The 27,819-nt window shown below is 40.1% G+C and overlaps 1 protein-coding gene across 4 annotated transcripts; it reads right to left on the bottom strand.

Moving 5' to 3' along the window:
* Window positions 1-1,148: 1,148 nt before the first annotated feature.
* Window positions 1,149-26,126, bottom strand: selenou1a (selenoprotein U 1a). Of its 4 annotated transcripts, none has more exons than XM_034184465.1 (7): window positions 26,013-26,126; window positions 11,239-11,475; window positions 7,310-7,483; window positions 5,306-5,394; window positions 5,091-5,231; window positions 1,801-1,965; window positions 1,149-1,711 (listed from the first exon to the last, which is right to left on the bottom strand). In XM_034184465.1, exons 2-7 carry the CDS (start codon window positions 11,423-11,425, stop codon window positions 1,616-1,618), a joined length of 852 nt encoding a protein of 283 aa, XP_034040356.1. In that variant the 5' UTR covers window positions 11,426-11,475; window positions 26,013-26,126; the 3' UTR covers window positions 1,149-1,615. The 4 variants fall into 4 exon arrangements, with proteins under 4 accessions (XP_034040356.1, XP_034040354.1, XP_034040355.1 ...); XM_034184463.1 differs by having other exon boundaries at window positions 1,151-1,711; window positions 5,306-5,397; XM_034184464.1 differs by lacking the exon at window positions 26,013-26,126 and adding an exon at window positions 16,896-16,899 and having other exon boundaries at window positions 1,151-1,711; window positions 5,306-5,397; window positions 11,239-11,463.
* Window positions 26,127-27,819: the final 1,693 nt, after the last annotated feature.

Consider the following 27,819-nt stretch of genomic DNA (forward strand, 5'->3'; position numbering starts at 1 on the left):
ATCAAGTGAATATAAACCAAATCAGTTTTGCAACTTTGGCCTGAACATGAGACGGCCTTGATTATGAGATACCCCCATCCCAAAACACGTTTTTAATTTATGAAGGCCAAAATTGTGTTTTTAAATTGAAAATACTTTTGTTTTTGCCATCTGACATGGAGGTAGAATGCATGATATGATGGAATTTGGCTGCTTTTACGAATCGCTCCTGATGTGGTTTGAGAAGACAAAATGGCATGGCTCCATTGTCGCCATAAACGTGAGCAACATGATGGCCAAATATTCCAAAACAGAAGGTTCCTGATTCAAGACCATCTGTGCACATGGTTAATGTAATGTAGAGCTGCATCCGGCGTAAAACCTGTGCGAAATCAACATGCAACTCCATTTTGGGTGTGCTTGTCCGCATTCACTTTTACAAGAGTACTCTGCACCAAATTAAATCTGTTAATTCACATTATGTGGATCATGATTTGTCCTAACATCCCAATTTTTTTTTAATACGTTCAAAATGTTCCCAATTGCTCACAGTGTTATACAACACAACTTATACCCCCAGTTACACCCAACTTCAGGCTCTGATTGGGTATCTGATTGTTAATAGCACTAAAAAGGAAGACAATTGTATATCAAAATTCGTCAGTGGGAGACCTCTCTAACACTGACATGGACACCCCAAGTACTTTTGGGAAAAGTGCAAGTTACTGATTTAATGCGATATTTGTGAATATTATATGCTGGTTGTTATGGTTATCTTATTAAAGTTCTGTCGATATAAAAATGTGTTGTTAAAATGCAGATGACTGCTTTCCGGTGTTGCAGACCGAATGGTCCACGCCTAAAAATTGGAGCTCTGAGACAGAGTCTCCTCACCCAAAACAATCAAATGGATTAATGGGATTATTAACCATCAGATGACAAGGTAAAACCTCTTAAATCATTCTCAAGTCAGTTTTATGCAGAAACGAGGCAATACTTGGTGACACTTTGAAATGACTGACATGCAGTGAACGCATCAGCTATCAGCTTGTGTAGCCGAAGTGCTCTGATCGCTTCCTCCATCTATTATGATGAAATAATGTTGAATTTATGTGGAAATGATTGTTGTACAAAAGCTTCTGATATCTGGCTCTGAGACTGATGATGACTGGAGTGCAGTTTTAAGCAGAAACGAGGTGATAATCAGTGAACCGCGGCTGATGATGCATGTGCAGTGAAAGGCAGGGTGGACTGATTTTTAGGGGGGAATTGTATCTAAGACCAGGACAGTATTCACCTGCTGTTGAGAAAGGAGCACACCTTTCACTTCATGCAGCAGATATTGGACATGTAAAAGTCTGTGATTATAAGAGGACTCCATATTTCTCAGATGTTCTTTTAAGGGGGGAAATCATATTCAGGCCAATACAGTAATGCAATTACAAGTAATCGTAAATTTGAGTAACTGAACACAAGAGAGTAAACAGAATGTACTGTGTAGCAAAAAAAAAAAAAAAAAAATAGAATATGTTCTCATTAAAATACATTTTAAGTGCTCTTTAAATCAGTTTCTTGAATTTTTTTCAAATCCAGCAATCTACATAGATGAAACATCAAAAACCATCAGCCGTAAAACCTATTTCACTGGCAAAATTTTTCTAGCAGCCTCCAAAACAAGTGCAGGGTCCGTCTTATCACCAAATTCCTTCTCATGGTGTTGGAGGATAATGCCCTGCAAACACAACATGTACTTCAACTACAAAAGGCCCTTTTAAAATAAATTTGCTTATTGCTGATACGGACAAAGGATTTTTAGTGTACCTGGTCTCCAGCTCCAATGACAAATACTCCACCAAGGATGAAACCCTCGCCGTTCATGTTACCTTGGAAACCAGCCCTCCAGGCTCGCAGGAAGTTCTGCCAAACTCCAAGGCGGAGGAACCCCAGTCCTCCCATTTTCCTCTGCAGGGGCCCGTAGAATTGTTTCTACAAAATTCAATTTGAGTCAGAATGAGAGTAAGTGTGACATGCCGGAAAAATAAATACTTTGTATTATACGTATACGTATTATACAACAGTGGCCTTAGTCACCACCAGGTCCCTGTGACTGACAAAAAATGGTCTTATAAATTGCATACCAATACAAGTCCTACTTCACAGGTGCCTGCCAGAACAAGGCACCATTCCTATTTAAACAAATATAGCAAAGAATACGAAGAAATCGTCTTTAAAAATGTCCCAGTACAACTCAAAAATAGAAGGTTCAGTGGTCCTCACCTGCGTTTATCAGAATTAAACATTTCAGAGCTGCATATGCAGTACTTTTAACAGTGACTGACAGAAATCTTGTGACCCACTGACTCCATAATGCTGCCTTTTTTGGCCCATGACAGAAAAACCCAACATTCTGATGCTATAAAGAAAAAAATCTTCTTGCCCCACAACATCATAACAGGAAACATTTTTCCTTGATAACATTGAAAAGGAAACATCATAACCTAAAATTATGTCCTTAGTCTATATCTAGCAAAGTCTAATATTCTATCCTGATAAGGAGGCAGGGGGAGGGGGGTCAATATTTTGATTATCACAAAAGAAAACTTATCATTGTTGTCCTATGACATCATAAAAACACAGTATTATAGGTTATGACAAAAAGACCAAAGGTCAGTGACCAGAATCAAAGGTCATGTTAAAAGGACACTGCAAAATGTTGCTTAAAACAGTTGCATGTGTATAAAACAGTTGCTCTCAGGTGTCACTCTTGTTCCAAAATAACAGGATATTTCTTCAGAACAAGACTCACTATAACAGCCCGCAACAGGTAGATATTTGTGGATAAAGTATGTAAGTGAGTGTACCGTCAGGTCAGGTCAGGTGAATTCCATAGTCACAGAATCAGAATGACAGCAAAATCTGACCATATTTTAACTTACCGTTAAAAATTTGCTGAGTATAATTCCGTTACTGCGCCTATGACGCAGGACATGAGCACCCCACCCAGTACAAAATTATGGTCCAGTACAAACAGGCTTTGTACAGTATCTCATCCGTTCTATCCCCACATACGTATTCAAAACTCTTGCTGCTCATAATTTTCCAGACCCAAACTGTAGTTACTGTAAGTGTTTTCATTCCTTTGTAATTCCTTCATATTGTCATCTGCATCTACAAACTGGTTGTGGCTTCACTTGCAAATTAACTAATGAACCTTTTTAAGATATTCATGTGACACACATTCTTTCTGCTTCAGCTCTCGTTCTCTGTGGGACCAAGTGGCAACATTCGAGCTCCCATTTTGACCCCAACCTGGAAGTGCAGTTCCTTGACTGGCCACTTGATGCTGGCTCCAAAACAGAACACATTCCCATAGAAGTCCATTTTAAAACATCCAAATATAGAGCAAAAAAAAAAACATCTTTACAGCCTGGTACAAAAAAACAGCTTTAGTTTCCTCCTCCATGACAACTGTACAAGGGTGAACTTCTTAGTTTAAGATGTTTTAATTACAAATCTGTATAATTGTGGGCGTGGTTGCTTTGAGTGACAGTGACTGTGTCCATTGACTCCTCCGACCTGAACGGAGCTACTCGCTTTTGTGTTTGTATTTCATTACAAATACCTGGAATAATCTGTCTTTCTGTGCTGTGAAATATCTTAATAGATCATTTAAGATGTCCCTGTTGCAATATTCATTCTGAATGAAACTCTCATCTTATCTGATGTTGTATGCTAACGGTGTTAAGCCCCTTTCACACCGGGGGTGCTCCCAGTTGCGCCATGCGTCATTATGACGCCGCCGCGTGGAAGCAACTCAGTGCCGAGACGATGCAGCTCGGCGCCACAACAGTGCGAGGGGTGCAAAGGAGGAAGCAAGTCGGGCGCCGAAAAATTAAACCTGTTGAATTTTTTTGGCGTCCTGTGCTCGACGCAGAAAGGAAGTGGTTCCAGTGCAAGTCGGGGCAAAGAGGCGTAACTCGGGGCAAAGAGGCGTTACCCGGCGTGACTCGGAAGCCAATTTATGATTCCTGCTGTGTTCCATTGTTCCCGTAGTATAAATCACACAGGATTGTTTTTATACCGTGTACTCAATGCAGTAAAAACATGCTGAAAAAAAAAAAGACCACAGAAAAAAAAAAATGCTGACTGCAGCTCAGCTCCTTCTCTGTGTGGAGTTGTCTAGTGAAGAGACGCACTGAGAAGCAGCTGCAGCTTCTTCTCTCACAAATGTGTTTAAATAAAATCCATAAAAGTCCTCCTCACAGACTGATTGCCAGAAATATCCAGTAAAAAGTCCGGACATCTCTAGTCCACTCATGGACATTCGTTCACGCACGCACATGTGAACAATTAAAAGAAAAAAAAAAGTCTGGCTGCAGGCATTAGTTCCTTGTTCTCTGCTCAAACTCTCATCACAGTTAAAGTCCTGAGACAGGACATGTCAACATCAAGTAGAACTCCAGACATCTCCACATTTGCTTATGGACAGTTTGCTCAAAGGAGGAAAGATAAACTATAACAGAACTCAGAGCACAGCCCTGCAGCTCTGCACAAGAACAAATATAAAGTAGAAGAGAAGTCAGAGTGCACAGTCTGTCTGCAGCCAAACTGTGCACTCTGACTTCTCTGTGCAGAATTATTCCATAATTATTGAGGAAATATGCGGCGGATAACTTTTTCTGTCCACTCCAAAGTAAACCATTATAAGAACCACCATGCAGTACCCAAAAATATGAATTAATAAATACCCAAACCAAGGTTAGCTATTATCTTGTTCTTTGGACTCAGAGAGACGGGCGTGTTCAGGCATCTTCTGTCACACATGGAACCACTCAAGCCCCACCCTTTTATGCATTAATGAGTTCATCGTGAATCAGTGCAGGCGGCGACACCCAGAAAGGGATCATTTCGGCTGTTCTGGGTCTCTATAGAAAACTAGTGGATGACGTCACACAGGGTCTGTCCAGTCTATGTGTGGGACGGACATGTTATTGCAGTAACTAATGAATGCTTTCAGATTATGCAGGTGGTTGAGAGTCCACCTGCACATGGTCTGTAGTTTTTTTTAATTATTATTTTAGGAGTGAATCATCTCTTGTAGTACTTCTTACGTTTTCATCAATGTAGACTTCTCCAGCAAAGTGCAGTTTGAAGTCCTGGATCTCTGTGCCAACGTTTTCTTTCACCACAGCGACAAGAGGCACCCCGAGCTCATCCAGCTGGGGCTTCAGAGAGGACAGCTCAGTGGCCTCCTACAAACACAAACCCCATCAAGGCAAATGGAACTCGTATACGTAATTTAAATTTTGATGTTTGATGTTTTCACCTCTCTGCACAAAAATCATCCAGGTCTTCGGACTGCCATGACCACAGCCCCGCTCCTCTCCCACAGGCTCCTGGCTTTAATGACCTTGCCTTCTGTAGACAAACAGGAAACAAAGTGTTTCTAAAACATGCAAACGGAGAGATTACTGATAAAATGGCTCAAGTCCAAAGAATTTTATCAGTTTTAGAATGAACATTACAACAATCTACTAAAACTATGATGTGCAAAACAACATCTAAGTACCGTGAGCCAGTCCCAGGGTTTACATTACAGGTGTCACAGATCGCAAAAGCCACGGTTCGGATCAGATACGTTTTTTTTTGTTTTGTTTTGTTTTGTGATCATTTTTCAGATCAGCATAAAAAAAAGACAAAGGCTACTTTGTTTTATATTTTTAAAAATAATAAGTAATGAAAATAATGAACTTTTGTCTGTGGCCCTCAAACAAAACAAGCTGTCCAATGTTTATCAGAATATTTTAAAATAAAATATGTAATTGTTGTATTAAATTGCAATATGGACAGTATTGGTGAACAAAAAATAGCTTTTATCAAAATCAAAAGTACCAAAAAAAAAAAAGGGATCAAAACTGATCTGAGTTTATAATTTCAACTTCTTTTTTCCCTCAAGAGATAAAAAGTACATCCCTTCGGCTGCTCCTTGTCTTCACTCAGGTTCGCCACAGCAGATCCAAGGTGGGTCTGCATGTTGATTTTGCACATTTTATGCCAGATGCCCTTCCTGACGCCACTTTACATTACATGGAGAAGTGTGGCAGTGGTGGAGTTTGAACCGAGAACCTTCCACACTGAAACCAAGTGTAATAACCACTTGGCCACCACTGCTTTTTCTCGGGAGGTGAGGATGTCTATATTCAGCACTTTAACATTTCCCATAACCCCCTGGCTCCCCCCGCAGCGCCAGCAGAGTTTCTGTGTCTCACGGCGCATGCAAACAATGGCTAACGAGGATGTGGACGGTGTTGATCCAGCAGGTTAACAGGCAATTATGATGATAACATGTTCTCCCCAGTTGAGAGGGAGGTGTAGCACCTGTGATGAACTTCTGCCGTGCCCCAATGTTGTCTTGTTGTCCACACTTTAATGGATTTGTTTACATTGTGCCCTGAACCGGAACTCTGCTAAAACTGACCTCTTATGTGAGTCACGGACCACAAGATGGCACGAGATTCACAACTGCAAAACACCGAATTGTCTGATGAGAAATTAACAATAAAATTTTTATTTATAACCCTTTCTAGATAAGTGCATTCATCCTACTCACTGATCCTGTCAAGCAGAAGATCAGAAACTGTCAGGAATACTAGTCATTTTTTGAGAGCTGTGGACTTTCAGCCACCTCAGCTGTGCATGCACTTGAAGCGCAACACTTTGTTCAGTGGGCTCATGGCTACACAGGAAAGAGACGATGGACACTTTGTCTTCAATCGCTTTCAACGTGATTCTTTTTGCAGAAGTGTGCTGAGGATAGTCTGTACAAGGCTGTAACAGGTTGCATGAGTGCACAGCGACAGTAGGAACTCCAGTCTCTCCACAAGGCTGTGTTGTTTTGTTTTTTTAAACAGGCTGTTTGAGCGCAGAGCAGCTGCATTTCTTCTACTCAGATTGATTTTTCCGCAACTGCATCAAAATCATCACATTAAAAACAACTCACATGAAATCACACTTATGTAAACTCTGCAAGTAATCCACGGCTCACATGTTCCAAACAGATCAACTGTGATCATTTACATTCACGACCACATGAAATATCAATATTTTTAACATATCAAGACAGTGGCAAAGGTTCTTTGAATGGTCACCTAATCTCTAAAGTAAATCACCAGTGGGTTTTAAAAAAAAACTATACCTTAGATACAACACAAAACCTCATTTACTGCACACACCAGAAAGTAATAATTCCCCTCCTCATGGGTAAACTCTACTATGCTTTATAGTAAAACAACCTCATGATTGGACTAATGGTATTTTTCATTTATTGTACCGTCGGTGCTGGAACGCAGATCAGCGTTTTCAAGGAATTCCAGCGAAGCGTCTGCAGCTTTCGGCAAACAGAGATCAGTGTTGGCCATGAAAACACCAACTAGTGCTGCTCCAACAGCGCCCAGGGCAATTGCCCACATCCCTAATGGCGCCCCCTCCAGGCTGGAACTCAACACTGCAGTACAAAAAAGGCAACAACATAATAACAACAACACTGGCAATACAGTCTGGGTAGTTTGCTTTAAACCTCACTATATGAGCTGGACTACATGTAAATACTTGAGGTTTCTGTGCATTTCACTCGCAGTTTTCACATAAGGACACCTGAAATATTTAGGAGAATCAAGACTCAGCAATTCTGCTTGGGTTTTTCATCACACCTTATTCTTTAAGCATGGTGCCTGTTATCAGTAACACAGCCTCTTCTCACCATCAGCTATTCTAAGGTGGTGTCCCAATTCATAGGACACATCCTTCTAAGATTGCATTCATAGACCACATGTCATAGTGGGACAACTAGGCTGTCCCCTTTCACAGGTTCCTTGGAATTCACCCAACAAATGCAGATTTCCTTCCCCAGAAACCAAAGGACACAAAAGGTGTATCCTTCATGGCTCAAATAATTCCAAGAGTCATTGCTCAATTTTTTCCCCCAAGACAAAATGGTTGGAACGTTAAAAAAAAAAAGCAGCACAATTTTGGGCTCCATGTGTATAATTATAAAAAATAATATTTAGAAGTATAAATAAGCCTTGAAAAATCACTACTGAACTAATGGGTTCACACACAATTAACAAATTATCATTAAATTTGTCTAAAACTAAATTGATGTTATTTGGAAATTTAAAAAAAAAGGCATACAAATTCAGTTAAATATACACGGGGTAAACAGAGAACGTGTCAAAGAGAATAAGTTTTTAGGTGTCATTACTGATGAAAAAATTAATTGGAAAGCTCATATTCAGCATATTCAAATGAAGGTATCAAAAAGTATTGCAATATTAAATAAAGTAAAGCATGTTCTTGATTGCAGAGCACTACATACTCTCTATTGTTCTTTGGTTGCACCCTACTTGACTTATTGCACTGAGGTTTGGGGCAACAATTACAAAACTACATTGCAACCATTATTCATTCTTCAAAAAAGAGCATTAAGGACAATTCATGATGCAGGTTATTGAGACCACACCAACCCATTGTTCATTAAATCTCAAATATTAAAACTTAATATGATTTCGTTCAAGACTGTTCAATTAATTCACAAAGTGAAAAATAAAGAAGTGCCATTTAGAATTCAAGAATATTTTACTGAGAGAGCGGGAAAATATAATTTACGGGGCTTGTATCATTTTAAAATTGCTGGCGCTCGGATGACCAGGAAAGGTTTCTGTCTCTCCATGTGTGGCCCTAGATTATGGAATAACCTGATGGATGAACTCAAACGATGTCCAATTATCAATCAGTTTAAAAATCAATATAAAAAAATGATGTTTTCAAGATATGTATCTAATGAAGTACGATGAGTTTTGTGTTGCCAGTTGTAATTGTGAACTTGTACAGTATCATTCATTTGTGTATGTGCATGTATGTATATGTGTATCTATGTATGTATGTATGTATGTGTAGGTGTATATGTATATATGTGTATATATGTGTGTGTGTGTGTGTGTGTGTAATTATGTATGTATGTATGTATGTGTATATATATATATATATATATATATATATATGTGTGTGTGTGTGTGTGTGTGTGCAATTATGTATGCATGTGTAGGTGTATGCTGGTGTGTGTATACATGTATACTGTATATGTATGTAAATATGTATGTAGACGAAGACACGGTGTTCACTTGATATGTTTATGATAATGGGATTTGAGTTTGTGTTGTTAAATGTGTTCGTATCATGGCCGAAGCAGAGGGTCACCCCTTAGAGTCTGGTCTGCTTGAGGTTTCTTCCTCAATACATCAGAGGGAGTTTTTCCTTACCACTGTTGCCTGTGTGCTTGCTCTGGGGGTAGGTAATGTGTATATATGTATGTATGTATGTATGTATGTACGAGGTCTATCAGAAAAGTATCCTACCTTTTTATTTTTTTTTAAAAACTATATGGATTTGAATGACGTGCGATTACACCAATCATGCTTGAACCCTCGTACGCATGCGTGAGTTTTTTCACGCGTGTCGGTTACGTCATTTCCCTGTGGGCAGGCCTTGAGTGAGATGTGGTCCCGCCCTCTCGGCTGAATTCCTTTGTTTCACACGCTGCTCGAGACGGCGCGCGTTGCTTTATCAAACTTTTTTCTGGACCTGTGAGGAATATCCGAGTGGACACTATTCGAGAAATTAAGCTGGTTTTCGGTGAAAAGTTTAACGGCTGATGAGAGATTATGGGGTGTTTCTGTCGGTGTAAGGACTTCCCACGGATCGGGACATCGCGCAGCACTTCCAGGCGCCGTCGTCGGCCTGTTTCGACCTGAAAACATTCTAATTTAAGGTTTAATTCACCCAGGACATCATGAGAGAACAGAGAAGATTCAGAAGAGGCCGGCATGAGGACTTTATGCGGACATTCCACTGTTTAAGGACATTTTGTAATGAAAGACGTGCGTGCAAATTCGCCGAGTCGTTTCCGTGACAACTCATCGAATGTGTGTGCGCCGCGACAGGAAAAACACCTCCGTGTTGAAAACCATTTGTAAAATTCAGGCGGCTTTTGATGGCTTTCAACAAGTAAGTAACTGAGAAATTGTTTAACAGCTTGGGCATGTTCCAACTTGCCCGTTAAGGTTTCCAACGGAGGTGTTTTTCCTGTCGTAACCCCCCGCGGACGGGTCCGGCCCGACATGCGACTCTGCCCACACGTTTTCATTACAAAATGTCAGTTAACAATGGAATGTCCGAATAAAGTCCTCATGCCAACTTCTTCTGAAAGTTCTCTGTTCTCTGACGACTTCCTGGGTCAACAGAGCCTGAAATGTGGAAGTTTTCAACTTGAAACGGCGAGACGCTGCCGCCTCGAAGCGCAGATCGCCGTCAGGCACCGTGGGCCGTCCTTAAAGCGACACTTACAGACCAAAATCTCTCATCAGCCGTTAAAATTTTTACCGAAAACCAGCTGAATTTATCGAATGGTGTCCACTCAGTTGTGCCTTACAGTTTTGAAAAAATTTTGATCAAACAAAGCAGCAGTCTCTGAGCCATTCCTAAACAATGAAAAAATCGATGAGAGGGTGGGCGACTCCTCACTCTAAGACTGCCCACAGGCGAATGACGTAACCGACAGGCGTGAAAAAAACTCTCGCATGCCTACAAGGGTTCAAGCATGTCTGATGTAATCACACGTGATTCAAATCCATATGGTTTTTGAAAAAAATAATAAGGTCGGATACTTTTCTAATAGACCTCGTATATATGGGGTGGGCGTTTATAAGCTTTGCTTCTGCTCACCCCCTTTTTGGTCACACATGTCACTGTGGAATTGTCTTGTATATCAGTTTAAAAAGTTCAAGTTTAAATAAGCTCAAGTTCAAGTTCAATGGGGTCATGTGAAGCTGTCAAGGCTGCTAGGTGAAGGGGCAGGGGATAGAGCCGGGATAAGCTAATAACGCAATCAGACAATGTATCGTGTGCTAGATCGTTTCATTTCAGAACAGTTGGTTTGGCCTCCATGATTTTGGAAGCCCAGGTCGTCGTAGAACGCAGCCTTTGAAGGATGCAGCCCCTGAATTGAGACACACAGCCTATTTTATACCCACAAGAATAATTTAAAAATTAAAAAGGTCAAAGGGAAAAAAAAAATCTATCACAGCTGACTGGAATTACGGTATATAACTTTAGATTAACTTTATAACTCTTCCCATGAAAACATCTGTTAACTTGTTGATGACAAACAGCGGATGACTGTGTAGGGAATCAAATATTCCTTGCCTGATGTGGGCTTGTTTGGATCAGGACTGTCTTTAGCTTTACTTTGATGACACAAAGCAGTCTGGGTTCTTAGACAGGGGGACCTGGCTGTAGTGGGAGGCTGTCTGTTCAGGGTAACACCCCCCAGATGGAGAACAGAGGAAAGTCTCCACCCCAAAGCTGTCGAACCCCTGAGAAGAGTCAGCATTGGGGCAAAATGTGAAGCTCTGACTACACATTAACACCCTCATCAATTCACTGCAAGAAAGAAACACAAGTATTTTTGATTATTCATGATTAATGAATAAATCCTGTGGTTCTCAAACATTTTCTTTCATGCGTTTTCAGTTATGGCTCTTTCCCATATGTACTGCAGGAAGAAAGAAGTCAGTCCTTTATAGGCCTTGTATTCTATTGGTGTCTGTTTTTTGAGAGCAATAACTGGGTTAGACGGCTGTGCCTTTGGTCACTTTTTTGCATGTTAAACAACACCAAATCAGAAGTATTGAATTTTTTAAATGGCTGCAAGAAAAATCACACGATCAGTGCAGCCACAGTGCACAGGTTAGTTTATGTGGTTAAGACAGCCTTGTTAATGTTTCCTCCTGCTGAAAGAGACATGGAGGTAAAGTAGTTTATGTGGTTAAGACAGCCTCATTAATGTTTCCTCCTGCTGAAAGGGACATGGAGGTAAAGTAGTTTATGTGGTTAAGACAGCCTCGTTAATGTTTCCTCCTGCTGAAAGAGACATGGAAGTAAAGTAGTTTATGTGGTTAAGACAGCCTCGTTAATGTTTCCTCCTGCTGAAAGAGACATGGAGGTAAAGTACATGTTAAATATTTCATACCAAAGTTAACTTGCTTTAATAATTATCATTGCTTTATCTCAAATGTGGGAGTTTGTTAGTTTACCAACATGTTTGGCTTCAACAACAATTAATTAACATCCATACTGAGCTCAGACAGGCTTAAAACAGAATTAAAATGTTTGATTCATGAGGCTTTTCATCCAGATCTTAATGTTCAATCACGAACAGATTTAAAAATGAAATGGTCTTGGAGCCAATAAGATAGTTATTAAAGGGGTCATATTGTGTAAAATGACCTTTTATGTAACATCTCCAAAGTCCCACAATTCTATGATTGTTTTCACAGACATTCTCCCAATTTAAGATGAATTTATGTCACGCTTGTTTAACACCTCTGTGACATATGTAACAGAAATAACCAAGATCATCTCATTTTACCTGAGAATATTACACACACACACACAAATCTATACAGCACATTTCCATCTGAAAATCACTAAGGGCCCTTGGGCAAGGTCCTTCATCCCCAGTTGCTCCCAGTGTGAATAATACAAAGTGGGTTAATTTAATGTGGGGCCACTTCATTTTTATTAACATTTTACTTGTGAATGTTCCTGGATGCAATTTTTTTTTCCATAACTTTCCACTTGTAAATTATGTACCTAGAGGGGAAATCTTTCTGTTGTACGCTGCCATCTAGTGGAGGTATCGATGTATGAGTTAATCAGCTAACAACAAATTGATATGATTGTCTTGCTTAATGTATTTACTGAATGAGTCGCATTAATCATTTTCAGAAAAATTGCCCTCCTGAGAAATTTTTCAGAAGCCGCCACTTTCCTTTTCTCTTTTGTACTTTGCAAACCAGGCTACAATAGGTGTAATGTGATGATAATCTGAGGCAATTTATCACCTGGGCCGAGATCCCTTGTTACCCTTATGGCCCAGTCACACGGCACATAACGAAGGGCAACGAAGCCCAAACGAAGCAACATCTGGACTTTCGTTGGCATCGTTTAACCTTCACACAGCTTCGTTCCTGGAGCTGGCACTTTGTCAGGATTTTTAAACTGTTGAAACATTTGAATGAATACCACCATATTTCGTTTTGCTCTTGTTCTTGAATTTTTTTATCGTTTGCTTAGTTTTTGTAACATTAGTGTTTAGTTTGACTGCGTTCGACCAGCTGAATGTTATCACACAGTACAGAAGCCGTTTCTGAGCGCTGCTGCTGACGCTGCGTTCATGTACCATCGGAAATTACAGGCCAAGCTCAGTCTGTTTGCTTGGATTTTTTTATCTGGGTGGGGGTCAGCTTCACTGGGCTCAGGCACCTTATATAAGCCAGAATTAATCTTTTGTGTGCATACATTATTTTGCAACAACTGCTGAATTTGAAACAAGAAAAAAGCTGTGTAATTTCTGACAGTACTGAACGCAGCGGCAGCTCCGAGGTGCGCTTATTGTTTTTTATTAAATATAACAATTTGAGTGTAGGAATGACAATCCAGCCCTTATATACATGTGGCAACAGATAGATGATTATACAAAGAGCTGTTCTGGAAGGCAGAATTCACGTTGTGGATCAGTGGCAGCTGGTGGAAATAACCGCAAATGGAGAGTCAATGCACGTTCACATGGACTGATCAATTTACTGCTCTGATATATTCAGTCATCTTTACACTTACAGTAGTGTTCAGAATAATAGTAGTGCTATGTGACTAAAAAGATTAATCCAGGTTTTGAGTATATTTCTTGTTGCTATATGGGACACAAGGTACCAGTTGATTCAGTAGATTCTCACAAATCCAACAAGAATCAAATCAAATCAATTTTATTTATATAGCGCCAAATCACAACAAACAGTTGCCCCAAGGCGCTTTATATTGTAAGGCAAAGCCATACAATAATTACGGAAAAACCCCAACGGTCAAAACGACCCCCTGTGAGCAAGCACTTGGCAACAGTGGGAAGGAAAAACTCCCATTTAACAGGAAGAAACCTCCAGCAGAACCAGGCTCAGGGAGGGGCAGTCTTCTGCTGGGACTGGTTGGGGCTGAGGGAGAGAACCGGGAAAAAGACATGCTGTGGAGGGGAGCAGAGATCAATCACTAATGATTAAATGCAGAGTGGTGCATACAGAGCAAAAAGAGAAAGAAACACTCAATGCATTATGGGAACCCCCCAGCAGTCTAAGTCTATAGCAGCATAACTAAGGGATGGTTCAGGGTCACCCGATCCAGCCCTAACTATAAGCTTTAGCAAAAAGGAAAGTTTTAAGCCTAATCTTAAAAGTAGAGAGGGTGTCTGTCTCCCTGATCCGAATTGGGAGCTGGTTCCACAGGAGAGGAGCCTGAAAGCTGAAGGCTCTGCCTCCCATTCTACTCTTACAAACCCTAGGAACTACAAGTAAGCCTGCAGTCTGAGAGCAAAGCGCTCTATTGGGGTGATATGGTACTATGAGGTCCCTAAGATAAGAAGGTACATGACTATTCAAAACCTTATAAGTAAGAAGAAGAATTTTAAATTCTATTCTAGAATTAACAGGAAGCCAATGAAGAGAGGCCAATATGGGTGAGATATGCTCTCTCCTTCTAGTCCCCGTCAGTACTCTAGCTGCAGCATTTTGAATTAACTGAAGGCTTTTCAGGGAACTTTTAGGACAACCTGATAATAATGAATTACAATAGTCCAGCCTAGAGGAAATAAATGCATGAATTAGTTTTTCAGCATCACTCTGAGACAAGACCTTTCTAAATTTAGAGATATTGCGTAAATGCAAAAAAGCAGTCTTACATATTTGTTTAATATGCGCTTTGAATGACATATCCTGATCAAAAATGACTCCAAGATTTCTCACAGTATTACTAGAGGTCAGGGTAATGCCATCCAGAGTAAGGATCTGGTTAGACACCATGTTTCTAAGATTTGTGGGGCCAAGTACAATAACTTCAGTTTTATCTGAGTTTAAAAGCAGGAAATTAGAGGTCATCCATGTCCTTATGTCTGTAAGACAATCCTACTATGATGAATTCTAAAACCTGACTGAAATTCTTCAAATAGACCATTCCTCTGCAGATGATCAGTTAGCTGTTTAACAACTACCCTTTCAAGAATTTTTGAGAGAAAAGGAAGGTTGGAGATTGGCCTATAATTAGCTAAGATAGCTGGGTCAAGTGATGGCTTTTTAAGTAATGGTTTAATTACTGCCACCTTAAAAGCCTGTGGTACATAGCCAACTAATAAAGATAGATTGATCATATTTAAGATCGAAGCATTAAATAATGGTAGGGCTTCCTTGAGCAGCCTGGTAGGAATGGGGTCTAATAGACATGTTGATGGTTTGGATGAAGTAACTAATGAAAATAACTCAGACAGAACAATCTGAGAGAAAGAGTCTAACCAAATACCGGCATCACTGAAAGCAGCCAAAGATAACGATACGTCTTTGGGATGGTTATGAGTAATTTTTTCTCTAATAGTTAAAATTTTATTAGCAAAGAAAGTCATGAAGTCATTACTAGTTAAAATTAAAGGAATACTCGGCTCAATAGAGCTCTGACTCTTTGTCAGCCTGGCTACAGTGCTGAAAAGAAACCTGGGGTTGTTCTTATTTTCTTCAATTAGTGATGAGTAGTAAGATGTCCTAGCTTTACGGAGGGCTTTTTTATAGAGCAACAGACTCTTTTTCCAGGCTAAGTGAAGATCTTCTAAATTAGTGAGATGCCATTTCCTCTCCAACTTACGGGTTATCTGCTTTAAGCTGCGAGTTTGTCAGTTATACCACAGAGTCAGGCACTTCTGATTTAAAGCTCTCTTTTTCAGAGGAGCTACAGTATCCAAAGTTGTCTTCAATGAGGATGTAAAACTATTGACGAGATACTCTATCTCACTTACAGAGTTTAGGTAGCTACGCTGCACTGTGTTGGTATATGGCATTAGGGAACATAAAGAAGGAAACATATCCTTAAACCTAGTTACAGCGCTTTCTGAAAGACTTCTAGTGTAATGAAACTTATTCCCCACTGCTGGGTAGTCCATCAGAGTAAATGTAAATGTTATTAAGAAATGATCAGACAGAAGGGAGTTTTCAGGGAATACTGTTAAGTCTTCAATTTCCATACCATAAGTCAGAACAAGATCTAAGATATGATTAAAGTGGTGGGTGGACTCATTTACATTTTGAGCAAAGCCAATTGAGTCTAATAATAGATTAAATGCAGTGTTGAGGCTGTCATTCTCAGCATCTGTGTGGATTTTAAAATCGCCCACTATAATTATCTTATCTGAGCTAAGCACTAAGTCAGACAAAAGTTCTGAAAATTCACAGAGAAACTCACAGTAACGACCAGGAGGACGATAGATAACAACAAATAAAACTGGTTTTTGGGACTTCCAATTTGGATGGACAAGACTAAGAGTCAAGCTTTCAAATGAATTAAAGCTCTGTCTGGGTTTTTGATTAATTAATAAGCTGGAATGGAAGATTGCTGCTAATCCTCCGCCTCGGCCCATGCTACGAGCGTTCTGGCAGTTAGTGTGACTCGGGGGTGTTGACTCATTTAAACTAACAATCATCCTGCTGTAACCAGGTTTCTGTAAGGCAGAATAAATCAATATGTTGATCAATTATTATATCATTTACTAACAGGGACTTAGAAGAGAGAGACCTAATGTTTAATAGACCACATTTAACTGTTTTAGTCTGTGGTGCAGTTGAAGGTGCTATTATTTTTTCTTTTTGAATTTTTATGCTTAAATAGATTTTTGCTGGTTATTGGTAGTCTGGGAGCAGGCACCGTCTCTACGGGGATGGGGTAATGAGGGGATGGCAGGGGGAGAGAAGCTGCAGAGAGGTGTGTAAGACTACAACTCTGCTTCCTGGTCCCAACCCTGGATAGTCACGGTTTGGAGGATTTAAGAAAATTGGCCAGATTTCTAGAAATGAGAGCTGCTCCATCCAAAGTGGGATGGATGCCGTCTCTCCTAACAAGACCAGGTTTCCCCCAGAAGCTTTGCCAATTATCTATGAAGCCCACCTCATTTTTTGGACACCACTCAGACAGCCAGCAATTCAAGGAGAACATGCGGCTAAACATGTCACTCCCGGTCCGATTGGGGAGGGGCCCAGAGAAAACTAAAGACCAAGCATTCATGATATGCACACTCTTAAGGCTATGAAATTGGGCTATTAGTAAAAAAAGTAGAAAAGGGGGTGTTCACAATAATAGTAGCATCTGCTCTTGACGCTACAAACTCAAAACTATTACATTCAAACTGCTTTTTTTTAGCAATCCTGTGAATCACTAAACTAGTATTTAGTTGTATAACCACAGTTTTTCATGATTTCTTCACATCTGCGAGGCATTAATTTTGTTTGTTTGGAACCAAGATTTTGCTCGTGTACTAGTGTGCTTGGGGTCATTGTCTTGTTGAAACACCCATTTTAAGGGCATGTCCTCTTCAGCATAAGGCAACATGACTGCTTCAAGTATTCCGACATATCCAAACTGATTCATGATACCTGGTATGCGATATATAGGCCCAACACCATAGTAGGAGAAACATGCCCATATCATGATGCTTGCACCACCATGCTTCACTGTCTTCAATGTGAACGGTGACTTGAATTCAGAGTTTGGGGGTCGTCTCACAAACTGTCTCCAGCCCTTGGACCCAAAAACAACAATTTTACTCTCATCAGTCTACAAAATATTCCTCCATTTCTCTTTAGGCCAGTTGATGTGTTCTTTAGCAAACTGTAACCTCTTCTGCACGTCTTTTATTTAAGAGAGGGACTTATCGGGGGATTCTTGCAAATAAATTAGCTTCACACAGGCGTCTTCTAACTGTCACTGCACTTACAGGTAAATCCAGACTGTCTTTGATCATCCTGGAGCTGATCAATGGGTGAGCCTTTTCCATTCTGGTTATTCTTCTATCCATTTTGATGGTTGTTTTCCGTTTTCTTCAACGCGTCTCTGTTTTTTGTCCATTTTAAAGCATTGGAGATCATTGTAGATGAACAGCCTATAATTTTTTGCACCTGTGTATAAGTTTTCCCCTCTCCTATCAACTTTTAATCAAACTACGCTGTTCTTCTGAAGAATGTCTTGAACGTCGCCATTTTCCTCAGGCTTTCAAAGAGAAAAGCATGTTCAACAGGTGCTGGCTTCATCCTTAAATAGGGGACACCTTCACACCTGTTTGTTTCACAAAATTGACAAACTCACTGACTGAATGCCACACTACTATTATTGTGAACACCCCCTTTTCTACTTTCTTTTTACTAATAGCCCAATTTCATAGCCTTAAGAGTGTGCATATCATGAATGCTTGGTCTTGTTGGATTTGTGAGAATCTACTGAATCTACTGGTACCTTGTTTCCCATGTAACAATAAGAAATATACTCAAAACCTGGATTAATCTTTTTAGTCACATAGCATTACTATTATTCTGCACACTACTGTATATTTATTCCCCCTTTTGATAGTTTTCTGTTATAAATCAATATATATAGCTAAGTAACGTAATACAGTGATAGAGCAGTCACTACAACACACCAGCATTTTTTGTTTTTGTTTTTTAGTTGGAGGAAGACACGCAGCATGTCGTCAGACAGTGAGGATTCGGACAATGAGGAGATTATTCTCTTTTGTTCTGGACGAGGAACCAGAGCAGGTGGATCCACTGACATGCACACAGATCTCTACAGCTTCTGTTTGCAGTTTCTCCAGGACTCAGGCGCTATGAGCTCCATCCCAGCGGCGAGTCCTGGAACTCATAGAGATGCAGACACACACTGCTCCAGCTGTAGCTCCAGGCGCGTTTCGTTTAAAGCGTCCAGATCAACGTTAGCTTCGGTTTCATTTTGTTCCCCTTCGTCCCTTTTGCGCTCTTGGTTCGCAGGCTATTCGGTGATAAAGCTCGTTCATCCACCTTTTCACAACGAATTGACTTTTTACTTTTTTCCCTTCGTTCAGGAATCGTCGTATGGTGTGTGACTGGGCCGTTACGTACACTCTCACTCAATCACACACACAGATAGCTAGCTAGACAGCTACACAGTCAGCTCACTAGCTAGTTCACGTCAATATCCCTTGTGTGTTGTTGTTTCAGCATTCTAAAGAGCAAATTTCTTTCTTGGCAATCTGCTGTATATGGTTTAGGGCTGAAACAATTAGTCGAGTAACTTGAACAATTCGATTACAAAAAATGTTCAAGGCAAATTCTGTGCCATGAAGCTTCGTTTAACATATGACAGGCCTGTGTGTGGCGCTGTAACGTCCCCAGAAAAACAAACAGAAGACTGGAGCATGCATAAGCTGTGTAAGCGCTAATCAAATTAGCACAATAGCTACAGCTTTCCAACGCGACACACAGAGTGAAATAAAGCCTTTTAGTAGAAAAACGGTCCATGCTGATCATCTGAAATAGCTTACTGTGCATTTAAAGGGAAGCAGTGTGTTTGTCTGTTTCTTCTCAAAAATAAACACCGTTTCGTCCGTTGCCTGCTCTCAGCTCTACGTGGGGAGTGGCTATTTGCACAGCAGCCGGTGGCTGCCTCTTTCTGCCTGGTGTGAGCGGCTCAGCATTACCCTCACACAGCTCTGTCCCCGGACACACTAACAAACAGTCTCTGGAAGAAGTCCACTCTTTTTTCTGTCTCTTGCTCAGACTCGCACTGAGTGTTTCACTTTTTAATTTTCACTTTTTTGGGCAACACTCAACACTTCACAAACATGGTAACTAAAATAAAATAAATAATATTAATTCAAAAAAGTGACTGCGAGGCTTGCATGTTCAACCTTCAGCTGAAATGCTTCTGCTGAATCGCAGAGAAAGAGGGATTAAAAAAACAAACAAAAAAAAAAACACGCAGGGACCCAGTTAACCAACCTTAAAAAAAAAAAAAAAAAAAAAAAAAAAAAACTTAAAATGGTTACATTTTACAAGTTGGGAAAAACAAAACACCTAGCCACATCCCATCACCATTTCAGCAAAATGTCAAGACTTTGGCTGAGTCCTGACACCAGGAAAGAGCCAAAACTTGTAAAGATGTGAAAAAATAAATGATTATCCAGGAAAACAGAAAGGGATACACTGAATTTGACAATCTCTGTGATGATGCAGCAACATTGTGCCATTGCTTAGGGAGAGCCCTGGACTGTTGATGTTGTTAAAAATGCAAAAGTACTTTTTTCTGACTACTTGATTAATCGCCAGAATAATCGATAGAATACACGATTACTAAAATAATCGGTCGCTGCACACTAATGTGGTTTATAGACATATATCCTGGAGTTGAGAGGAGTTTCCTGTGGTCTAAAAGCATGATGTCATATTTCCTCACTGTTTGTGTGCCAGGACATTAACTCCACAATCCTCCTCGCTGAGAGAGAGAGAGAGACAGAAAGCTGTCTTTTTCTTCAAGAGCTGCCCTTTCTCCTTTCTTCACTTCCAAAGAAATCCAACGAATGAACTGCAACCATGTAAACCAGGTTTTTCCAGTTATCACATTACCGAAATTCATGTAAACACATCAGATCAGATAACTAGTTATCCTATTACTAACAGTTATCAGTTTACTATGGTCATGTAAACATGCTCATTGTTGGTGTGAAAGAGACGGAAATGTGAAAAACCGCTTACTTAAATTATAAGACAACCGTGGTGAAGGTTTTGAATCTTTATTTTAGGGGCTCTATATCTTTTTTTGGGTTATTTTTCTTTTTTAACATCAACTGACAGTATCACTGGGATGATGCATTTACATTTTCATTAGCAATGGATCATATTGCTGTTTAAATTGAAACACATTCAATAAAACACTATTAATTTTAGATCTACCGTATTTTCAGCACCATAAGGCGCACCTAAAAGCCTTAAATTTTCACACAAATTGGCCGTACGCCCTATAATCCGGTGCGCCTTATGTGTGCACTGAATTCCAAAATCTGTAAAAACGACCGACATTGTCTTTGACCGTCAGAATATCGGACCATTTCCCGCTGACACAAGGACGTAATACGTAAAGTACGTACGCTAACAGCGTAGAGTACGTACCCTGGCAGCGATAAACCAATCAGAGAAGAGTCCGTGAGTCCGTACACTTACCTCTGCCACTCCTCCGGTAGTTACCGTATACTACAGGTATCCTGCAAAACAACATTTGTTTGTCTAAGGACCCCCGAAAATGGCACCAGCGAAGAGACATGCTTACGAAGCACAATTCAAACTGCAGGTTATCAGTTACACGGTTGTTCATGGGAATAGAGCAGCTGCGAGAGGAAACAAGAAAATGAACTGCGCCAAGTTAAAAAGACCAAACGGAGTTTCCGCAGAAACAAAGCGAGGTGGCCACAGGTAGAAGACCAGCTGTTCAATTCAGACACAGAAGATGAAGACTTCGATGGATTTGTATCAGAACCATAATAAAAAATAATGTGAGTACCATATTGTTAAATACCAGTAGTTCAAAGTTGTTAAAAAGTTCAAATAAACTCACCGTTTTGCTTCCGTGACTTTTTTTTTTGTAGACAATATGTTTTAGCGTGCACGTTTTGTAAGGGTTAAGTACCCGCTAATTGAGGGCGAGCCTTATAATCTGGTGCGCCTTATGGTGCAGAAAATACGGTACACCCCGGCAAAAGTTATGGAATCACCGGCCCCGGAGGATGTTCATTTAGTTGTTTAATTTTGTGGAAAAAAAGCAGATCACAGACATGACACAAAACTAAAGTCATTTCAAATGGCAACTTTCTGGCTTGAAGAAACACTATAAGAAATCAGGAAAAAAAAAATTGTAGCAGTCAGTAACGGTTACTTTTTTAGACCAAGCAGAGGGAAAAAAATATAGACTCACTCAATTCTGAGGAAAAAATTATGGAATCACCCTGTAAATTTTCATCCCCAAAACTAACACCTGCATCAAATCAGATCTGCTCGTTAGTCTGCATCTAAAAAGGAGTGATCACACCTTGGAGAGCTGTTGCACCAAGTGGACTGACATGAATCATGGCTCCAACACGAGAGATGTCAATTGAAACAAAGGAGAGGATTATCAAACTCTTAAAAGAGGGTAAATCATCACGCAATGTTGCAAAAGATGTTGGTTGTTCACAGTCAGATGTGTCTAAACTCTGGACCAAATACAAACAACATGGGAAGGTTGTTAAAGGCAAACATACTGGTAGACCAAGGAAGACATCAAAGCGTCAAGACAGAAAACTTAAAGCAATATGTCTCAAAAATCGAAAATGCACAACAAAACAAATGAGGAACGAATGGAAGGAAACTGGAGTCAACGTCTGTGACCGAACTGTAAGAAACCGCCTAAAGGAAATGGGATTTACATACAGAAAAGCTAAATGAAAGCCATCATTAACACCTAAACAGAAAAAAACAAGGTTACAATGGGCTAAGGAAAAGCAATCATGGACTGTGGATGACTGGATGAAAGTCAAATTCAGTGATGAATCTCAAATCTGCATTGGGCAAGGTGATGATGCTGGAACTTTTGTTTGGTGCCGTTCCAATGAGATTTATAAAGATGACTGCCTGAAGAGAACATGTAAATTTCCACAGTCATTGATGATATGGGGCTGCATGTCAAGTAAAGGCACTGGGGAGATGGCTGTCATTACATCATCAATAAATGCACAAGTTTACATTGATATTTGGACACTTTTCTTATTCCATCAATTGAAAGGATGTTTGGGGATGATGAAATCATTTTTCAAGATGATAATGTATCTTGCCAGAGCAAAAACTGTGAAAACATTCCCTGCAAAAAGACACATAGGGTCAATGTCATGGCCTGCAAATAGTCTGGATCTTAATCCAATTGAAAATCTTTGGTGGAAGTTGAAGAAAATGGTCCATGACAAGGCTCCAACCTGCAAAGCTGATCTGGCATCAGCAATCAGAGAAAGTTGGAGCCAGATTAATGAAGAGTACTGTTTGTCACTCATTAAGTCCATGCCTCAGAGACTGCAAGCTGTTATAAAAGCCAGAGGTGGTGCAACAAAATACTAGTGATGTGTTGGAGCATTTTGTTTTTCATGATTCCATAATTTTTTCCTCAGAATTGAGTGATTCCATATTTTTTTCCCTCTGCTTGGTCTAAAAAAGTAACCGTTACTGACTGCCACAATTTTTTTTCTAATTTCTTATAGTGTTTCTTAAAGCCAGAAAGTTGTCATTTGAAATGACTTTAGTTTTGTGTCATGTCTGTGATTTTCGGTAAAAATTTTAACGGCTGATGAGAGATTTTGGTCTGGTAGTGTCGCTTTAAGGACGGTCCACGGCGCCTGACGGCGATCTGCGCTTCGAGGCGGCAGCGTCTCGCCGTTTCAAGTTGAAAACTTCCACATTTCAGGCTCTGTTGACGCAGTAAGTCGTCAGAGAACAGAGAACTTTCAGAAGAAGTCGGCATGAGGAGTTTATTCGGACATTCCATTGTTAACGGTCATTTTGTAATGAAAGAACGTGCGGGCAGAGTCGCATGTCGGGCTGGACCCGACCGCGGGGGGTCGCGGCAGGAAAAACACCTCCGTTGGAAATCTTAACGGGCAAGTTGGAACATGCCCAAGCTGTTAAACAATTTCTCAGTTACTCACTTGTTGAAAGCCATTAAAAGCCGCCTGAATTCTACAAATGGTTTTCAACACGGAGGTGTTTTTCCTGTCGCGGCGCACACAGATTTGCCGAGTCGTCACGGAAACGACTCGGCGAATTTGCGTGCACGTCTTTCATTAAAAAAATGTCCTTAAACAGTGGAATGTCCGCATAAATTCCTCATGCCGGCCTCTTCTGAATCTTCTCTGTTCTCTCACGATGTCCTGGGTGAATTAAGCCTTAAATTAGGATGTTTTAAGCTCGAAACAGGCCGACGACAGCGCCTGGAAGCGCTGCAGGACGTCCCGCTCCATGGGAAGTCCTTACACCGACAGAAACACCCCATAATCTCTCATCAGCCGTTAAACTTTTCACAGAAAACCATCTTAATTTCTCGAATAGTGTCCACTCGGATATTCCTCACAGGTCCAGAAAAAATTTTGATAAAGCAACGCGCGCCGTCTCGAGCAGCGTGTGAAACAAAGGAATTCAGCCGAGAGGGCGGGACCACATCTCACTCAAGGCCTGCCCACAGGGAAATGACGTCACCGACACGCGTGAAAAAACTCACGCATGCGCACGAGGGTTCAAGCATGATTGGTGTAATCGCATGTCATTCAAATCCATATAGTTAAAAAAAAATAAAATAAAAGGGTCGGTTTATTATCTAAGAGACCTCGTATATCTGAATCATTGTCTCAATCTTCTTGATTTAAGTCAGGGACTGAGCCACAGTGACCTTTAACTTCTAATTTGTTGTTGAGTTTCAGTGACCTAAGGTGATTTCACTAAATGGACATGAAATCTGAATTCTTTCTGCCAAATCCCTGAGTGAAGGAGCAAAATTTTAATTGAGCTTTATTCAGTTAACGGCGCTCGTGGCTTCTGTTCTAGTTCTCCTTTAGTTATTCCTTGTTTGTCATTCATGATGCTTCCAACATGTTCTGCTCATTCAGTTCTTTGCCAAAACCTTGTTTCCTATAGATAGAATAAAGCTGCTTTACATCTTACATAGAATCCAACATGTTATTTTAAGTTAAAGTTTTAAAAACTTTGCTCTGTTTGATGTAAATGCTTATTTTCAGTTCTTTGGGAGCCCTGAATATAAAGTTGAGTTTAATATTGGGATTAAATGTTGATGTAAAGATCTAATATCAGCTTTGTATAATCATTTGATGCCAATAGCATGGACAGGAAACATGTAGATGAGTGGGTGGGTCAGTCAAGCCACCTCAGCCAGCTTTAAGCAATAACTCAAAAACAACAAAGACCACCATATTGTAAATCACAACGCTAAGAGTGCATCATGAAGATTAATTGATTACTTTGTGGTGAACTTTGGTGCATTAGATCATTTGAAAAAACAACTTTGTTTTTGCCTAGGTCATATCCCATGGTTCATGGATGTTGCAAGGATGACCGAAAATTAATAAGAGCTTGATTCAATTTACAGGTGGTTGGTCTACCAATTCCTGAACACCAGGCAGAACATGTTATTTACTACTGTACTCCACCCACAAGTGCCCGGTACTATCACATCTCCATGAGCTAAAAAAATTATGATGTTATGTTTGCCATAGACTAATAATAAGCTTTATAATAAAATATGGGATTTCCATAGCTGACAAATCCAAATAAAACATCTTAAAAACAGAATTTAAAGTCTACCGGGCTCGTTAATGTATATAAATTGATACATATCAACCCCCAGAATAATTTCAGATTCACAAGCCCAAAAGAAATTAAATAAACCATCTGTAAATAAACCACAAAATGAACAGTGAGTGACAATATCTGAATTAAATATTGACAAATAAACATCGGCTGGACGTGTTCATGCAAATCAGTGCCAAAACCAAAGAAAACAACAACTTAATCCACATCGTCTCCGCCAACAAACCTTCTTAAACTCCTTAAAAAGTTCAAATAGCATATAAATTATCTCTTAAGATATCGCACGGGTTATTTCACTTAATGGCTTTGATACTGAAAAGCAAAATCAGAGCTAAGCGTGGACACGGAGGAGCTGAGTCATATTGCTAATAAGAAGCTTCAATGGGCTAGCTAACCAAACGCTTCAAATTGTGTATAACGACGTTATAACATTTGAAAAACGCTTAACCATATCAATGTTTAACGCGTGTGTCAACATTTAAAAACCTGTAAATTGCTCTGAATATTTTTTTTTAGCGTTCGTGACATTTTGGAACACATTTTTTATGTCGCAGAAAAAGTAGGTCGTCCGTGTAAACGGTAGATAGCTAAGATAAATGTTAAATTTAGCAGCATTAAATGTCATCCAGACGCCTGTTCAGGGTTGGTTTGGTGCTATAATATCAATTAAAACAACATTTTTACCAAACTCACCAAAATCAATGCAGCGACCCAGCAGACTGAAGTCTACGCACGCGCACTGAAAACAAACTATGTTGCCAGGTATGATTGTAATACGTATCTCAGGTTTGTTTTTGTGTCTTCATACTTGTGTAAAGCCACTTTCAAAAATGGGCCCGTTCTTTACATTTGACAAATAATGATAAAAGTGTTTGTCCATCCATCGACCTCAGTCAAGCTATTACCAGAAAACAGATATGTTAATGGTAAAAAGTGTGTTAATATTGGTGCTGTATTCTCTCTTCGTTATCATTACGCTTGCTATCAGTTAGTGTGGAAATTATATAGACATTTTTGCCTTTGTTTTTTCATTTATCTTTGATTTCTTTTTAATAGAATGCAGTGGGTTCCAGACCCGGGGTCTAAAGTTGCACCCTAGGGTCTATAGTTACCCTAACCAGAGCTGGCATTGTATCCGAGGGCTCGCTTGGTGATTGTCTGCACCTCTTGTGTGCTTGGGTGACCAGGGATTGCCTCACGGTATTTCTTCAGGTTCTTCTTCATCAGGCCTGTTGCCCCCACCACAACTGGGATGATATCAATGCATTCAATGACCATGTTGTTAGTGGGTCATTTTTCAGGTATTGGTATTTCATGATTTTTCCCCTTTCAGCTCAATTCAGGCCATAGTCATTGGGGACTGTCACACTGATGATTTTGGCTGTTTTCTCTTGCTTGTTCCAGATGACAGTATCAGGTTTGATTGCACCTCCTTCGATATGTCTTCCTGCTGGGATCTCTTTGTCGTAGAAGACAGTTACTTTTCCATTGGACAAGACTGGTGCTGGCTCATGCTCCCAGACGTTTTCCTTGACTTTCATCTCCAGTTCCTTGCATACTTTCCAGCGGAGATATTGACAGATCTTTTTGTGTCGGGATGTATAATGTCTGTCTGTCATGATGATCTGGCATGCTGATGTTAGATGGTTTACACGCTCAACAGCTGTATGACAGAATCGGCATTTGTCATTTTGTGAGATCCCTGCCATTTTTTAAGTCATTTGTTAGAAGTCCCTGATCTTGTGCTCCAATCAGAATTCTATCTCCATCAAAACCAAGTTCACAAGTTTTTGATTTTTCCTTCCTCTGTCTCTACTTAAGTCATACCTGATGTCATGCTCCTTCAGGATCTTGCTGAGCGGGTCTATGATTAAGCAGAATAAAAGTGGTGAGAGGCTGTCTCCCTGGAATATTCCTCTCTGAACTTGTATGTCTGGGATTATTATTTGTCCCTCTGTGTGATTGAGGGTGATGGTGGTGTTCCACTTGTCCATTTGTGCTCTCAGGAAAGATCTTATTTCCTCATTGATGTCTGCCATTTCTCTTTGCTCTCCAGGTCAGAACAACACTGATCCCTACAGGACATTATCACAAACTGCACAGTGGATCAGTCATAGCAGTACTGCCCGTCAGTGCTGTTATCAGCATTATCCTTCATTAGTGCCGATTGCTGACCTTTGATCCTGATCACTCATCTTAACCCTGAAATTGGATCCAGAGCTTTGATCCTGTTTGCTTATCCTATAATGTGATCATTTGCCTGGAATCCCAACATTATACCCTGATTGATAAACGTGATAATCTGATTCTTCTTTGATCGGGACTTGATCTTTGAACCTCATCAAGCAGGTTATGCTTGTTGCCATTTTTCCATCTGTTGGCTTATTTGTCAGCAGGATATGTCTAATCCGGATTGATCCTGTAATCAAGAGGGGTGTAATTAGGATCACAGTCAAAGCTCAAAGGCAGACAAGTGAAGTCATGTGCTGGCCGGTGCTAC

Source organism: Thalassophryne amazonica, chromosome 13, assembly GCF_902500255.1.
Source record: "Thalassophryne amazonica chromosome 13, fThaAma1.1, whole genome shotgun sequence".
NCBI lineage: Eukaryota > Metazoa > Chordata > Actinopteri > Batrachoidiformes > Batrachoididae > Thalassophryne > Thalassophryne amazonica.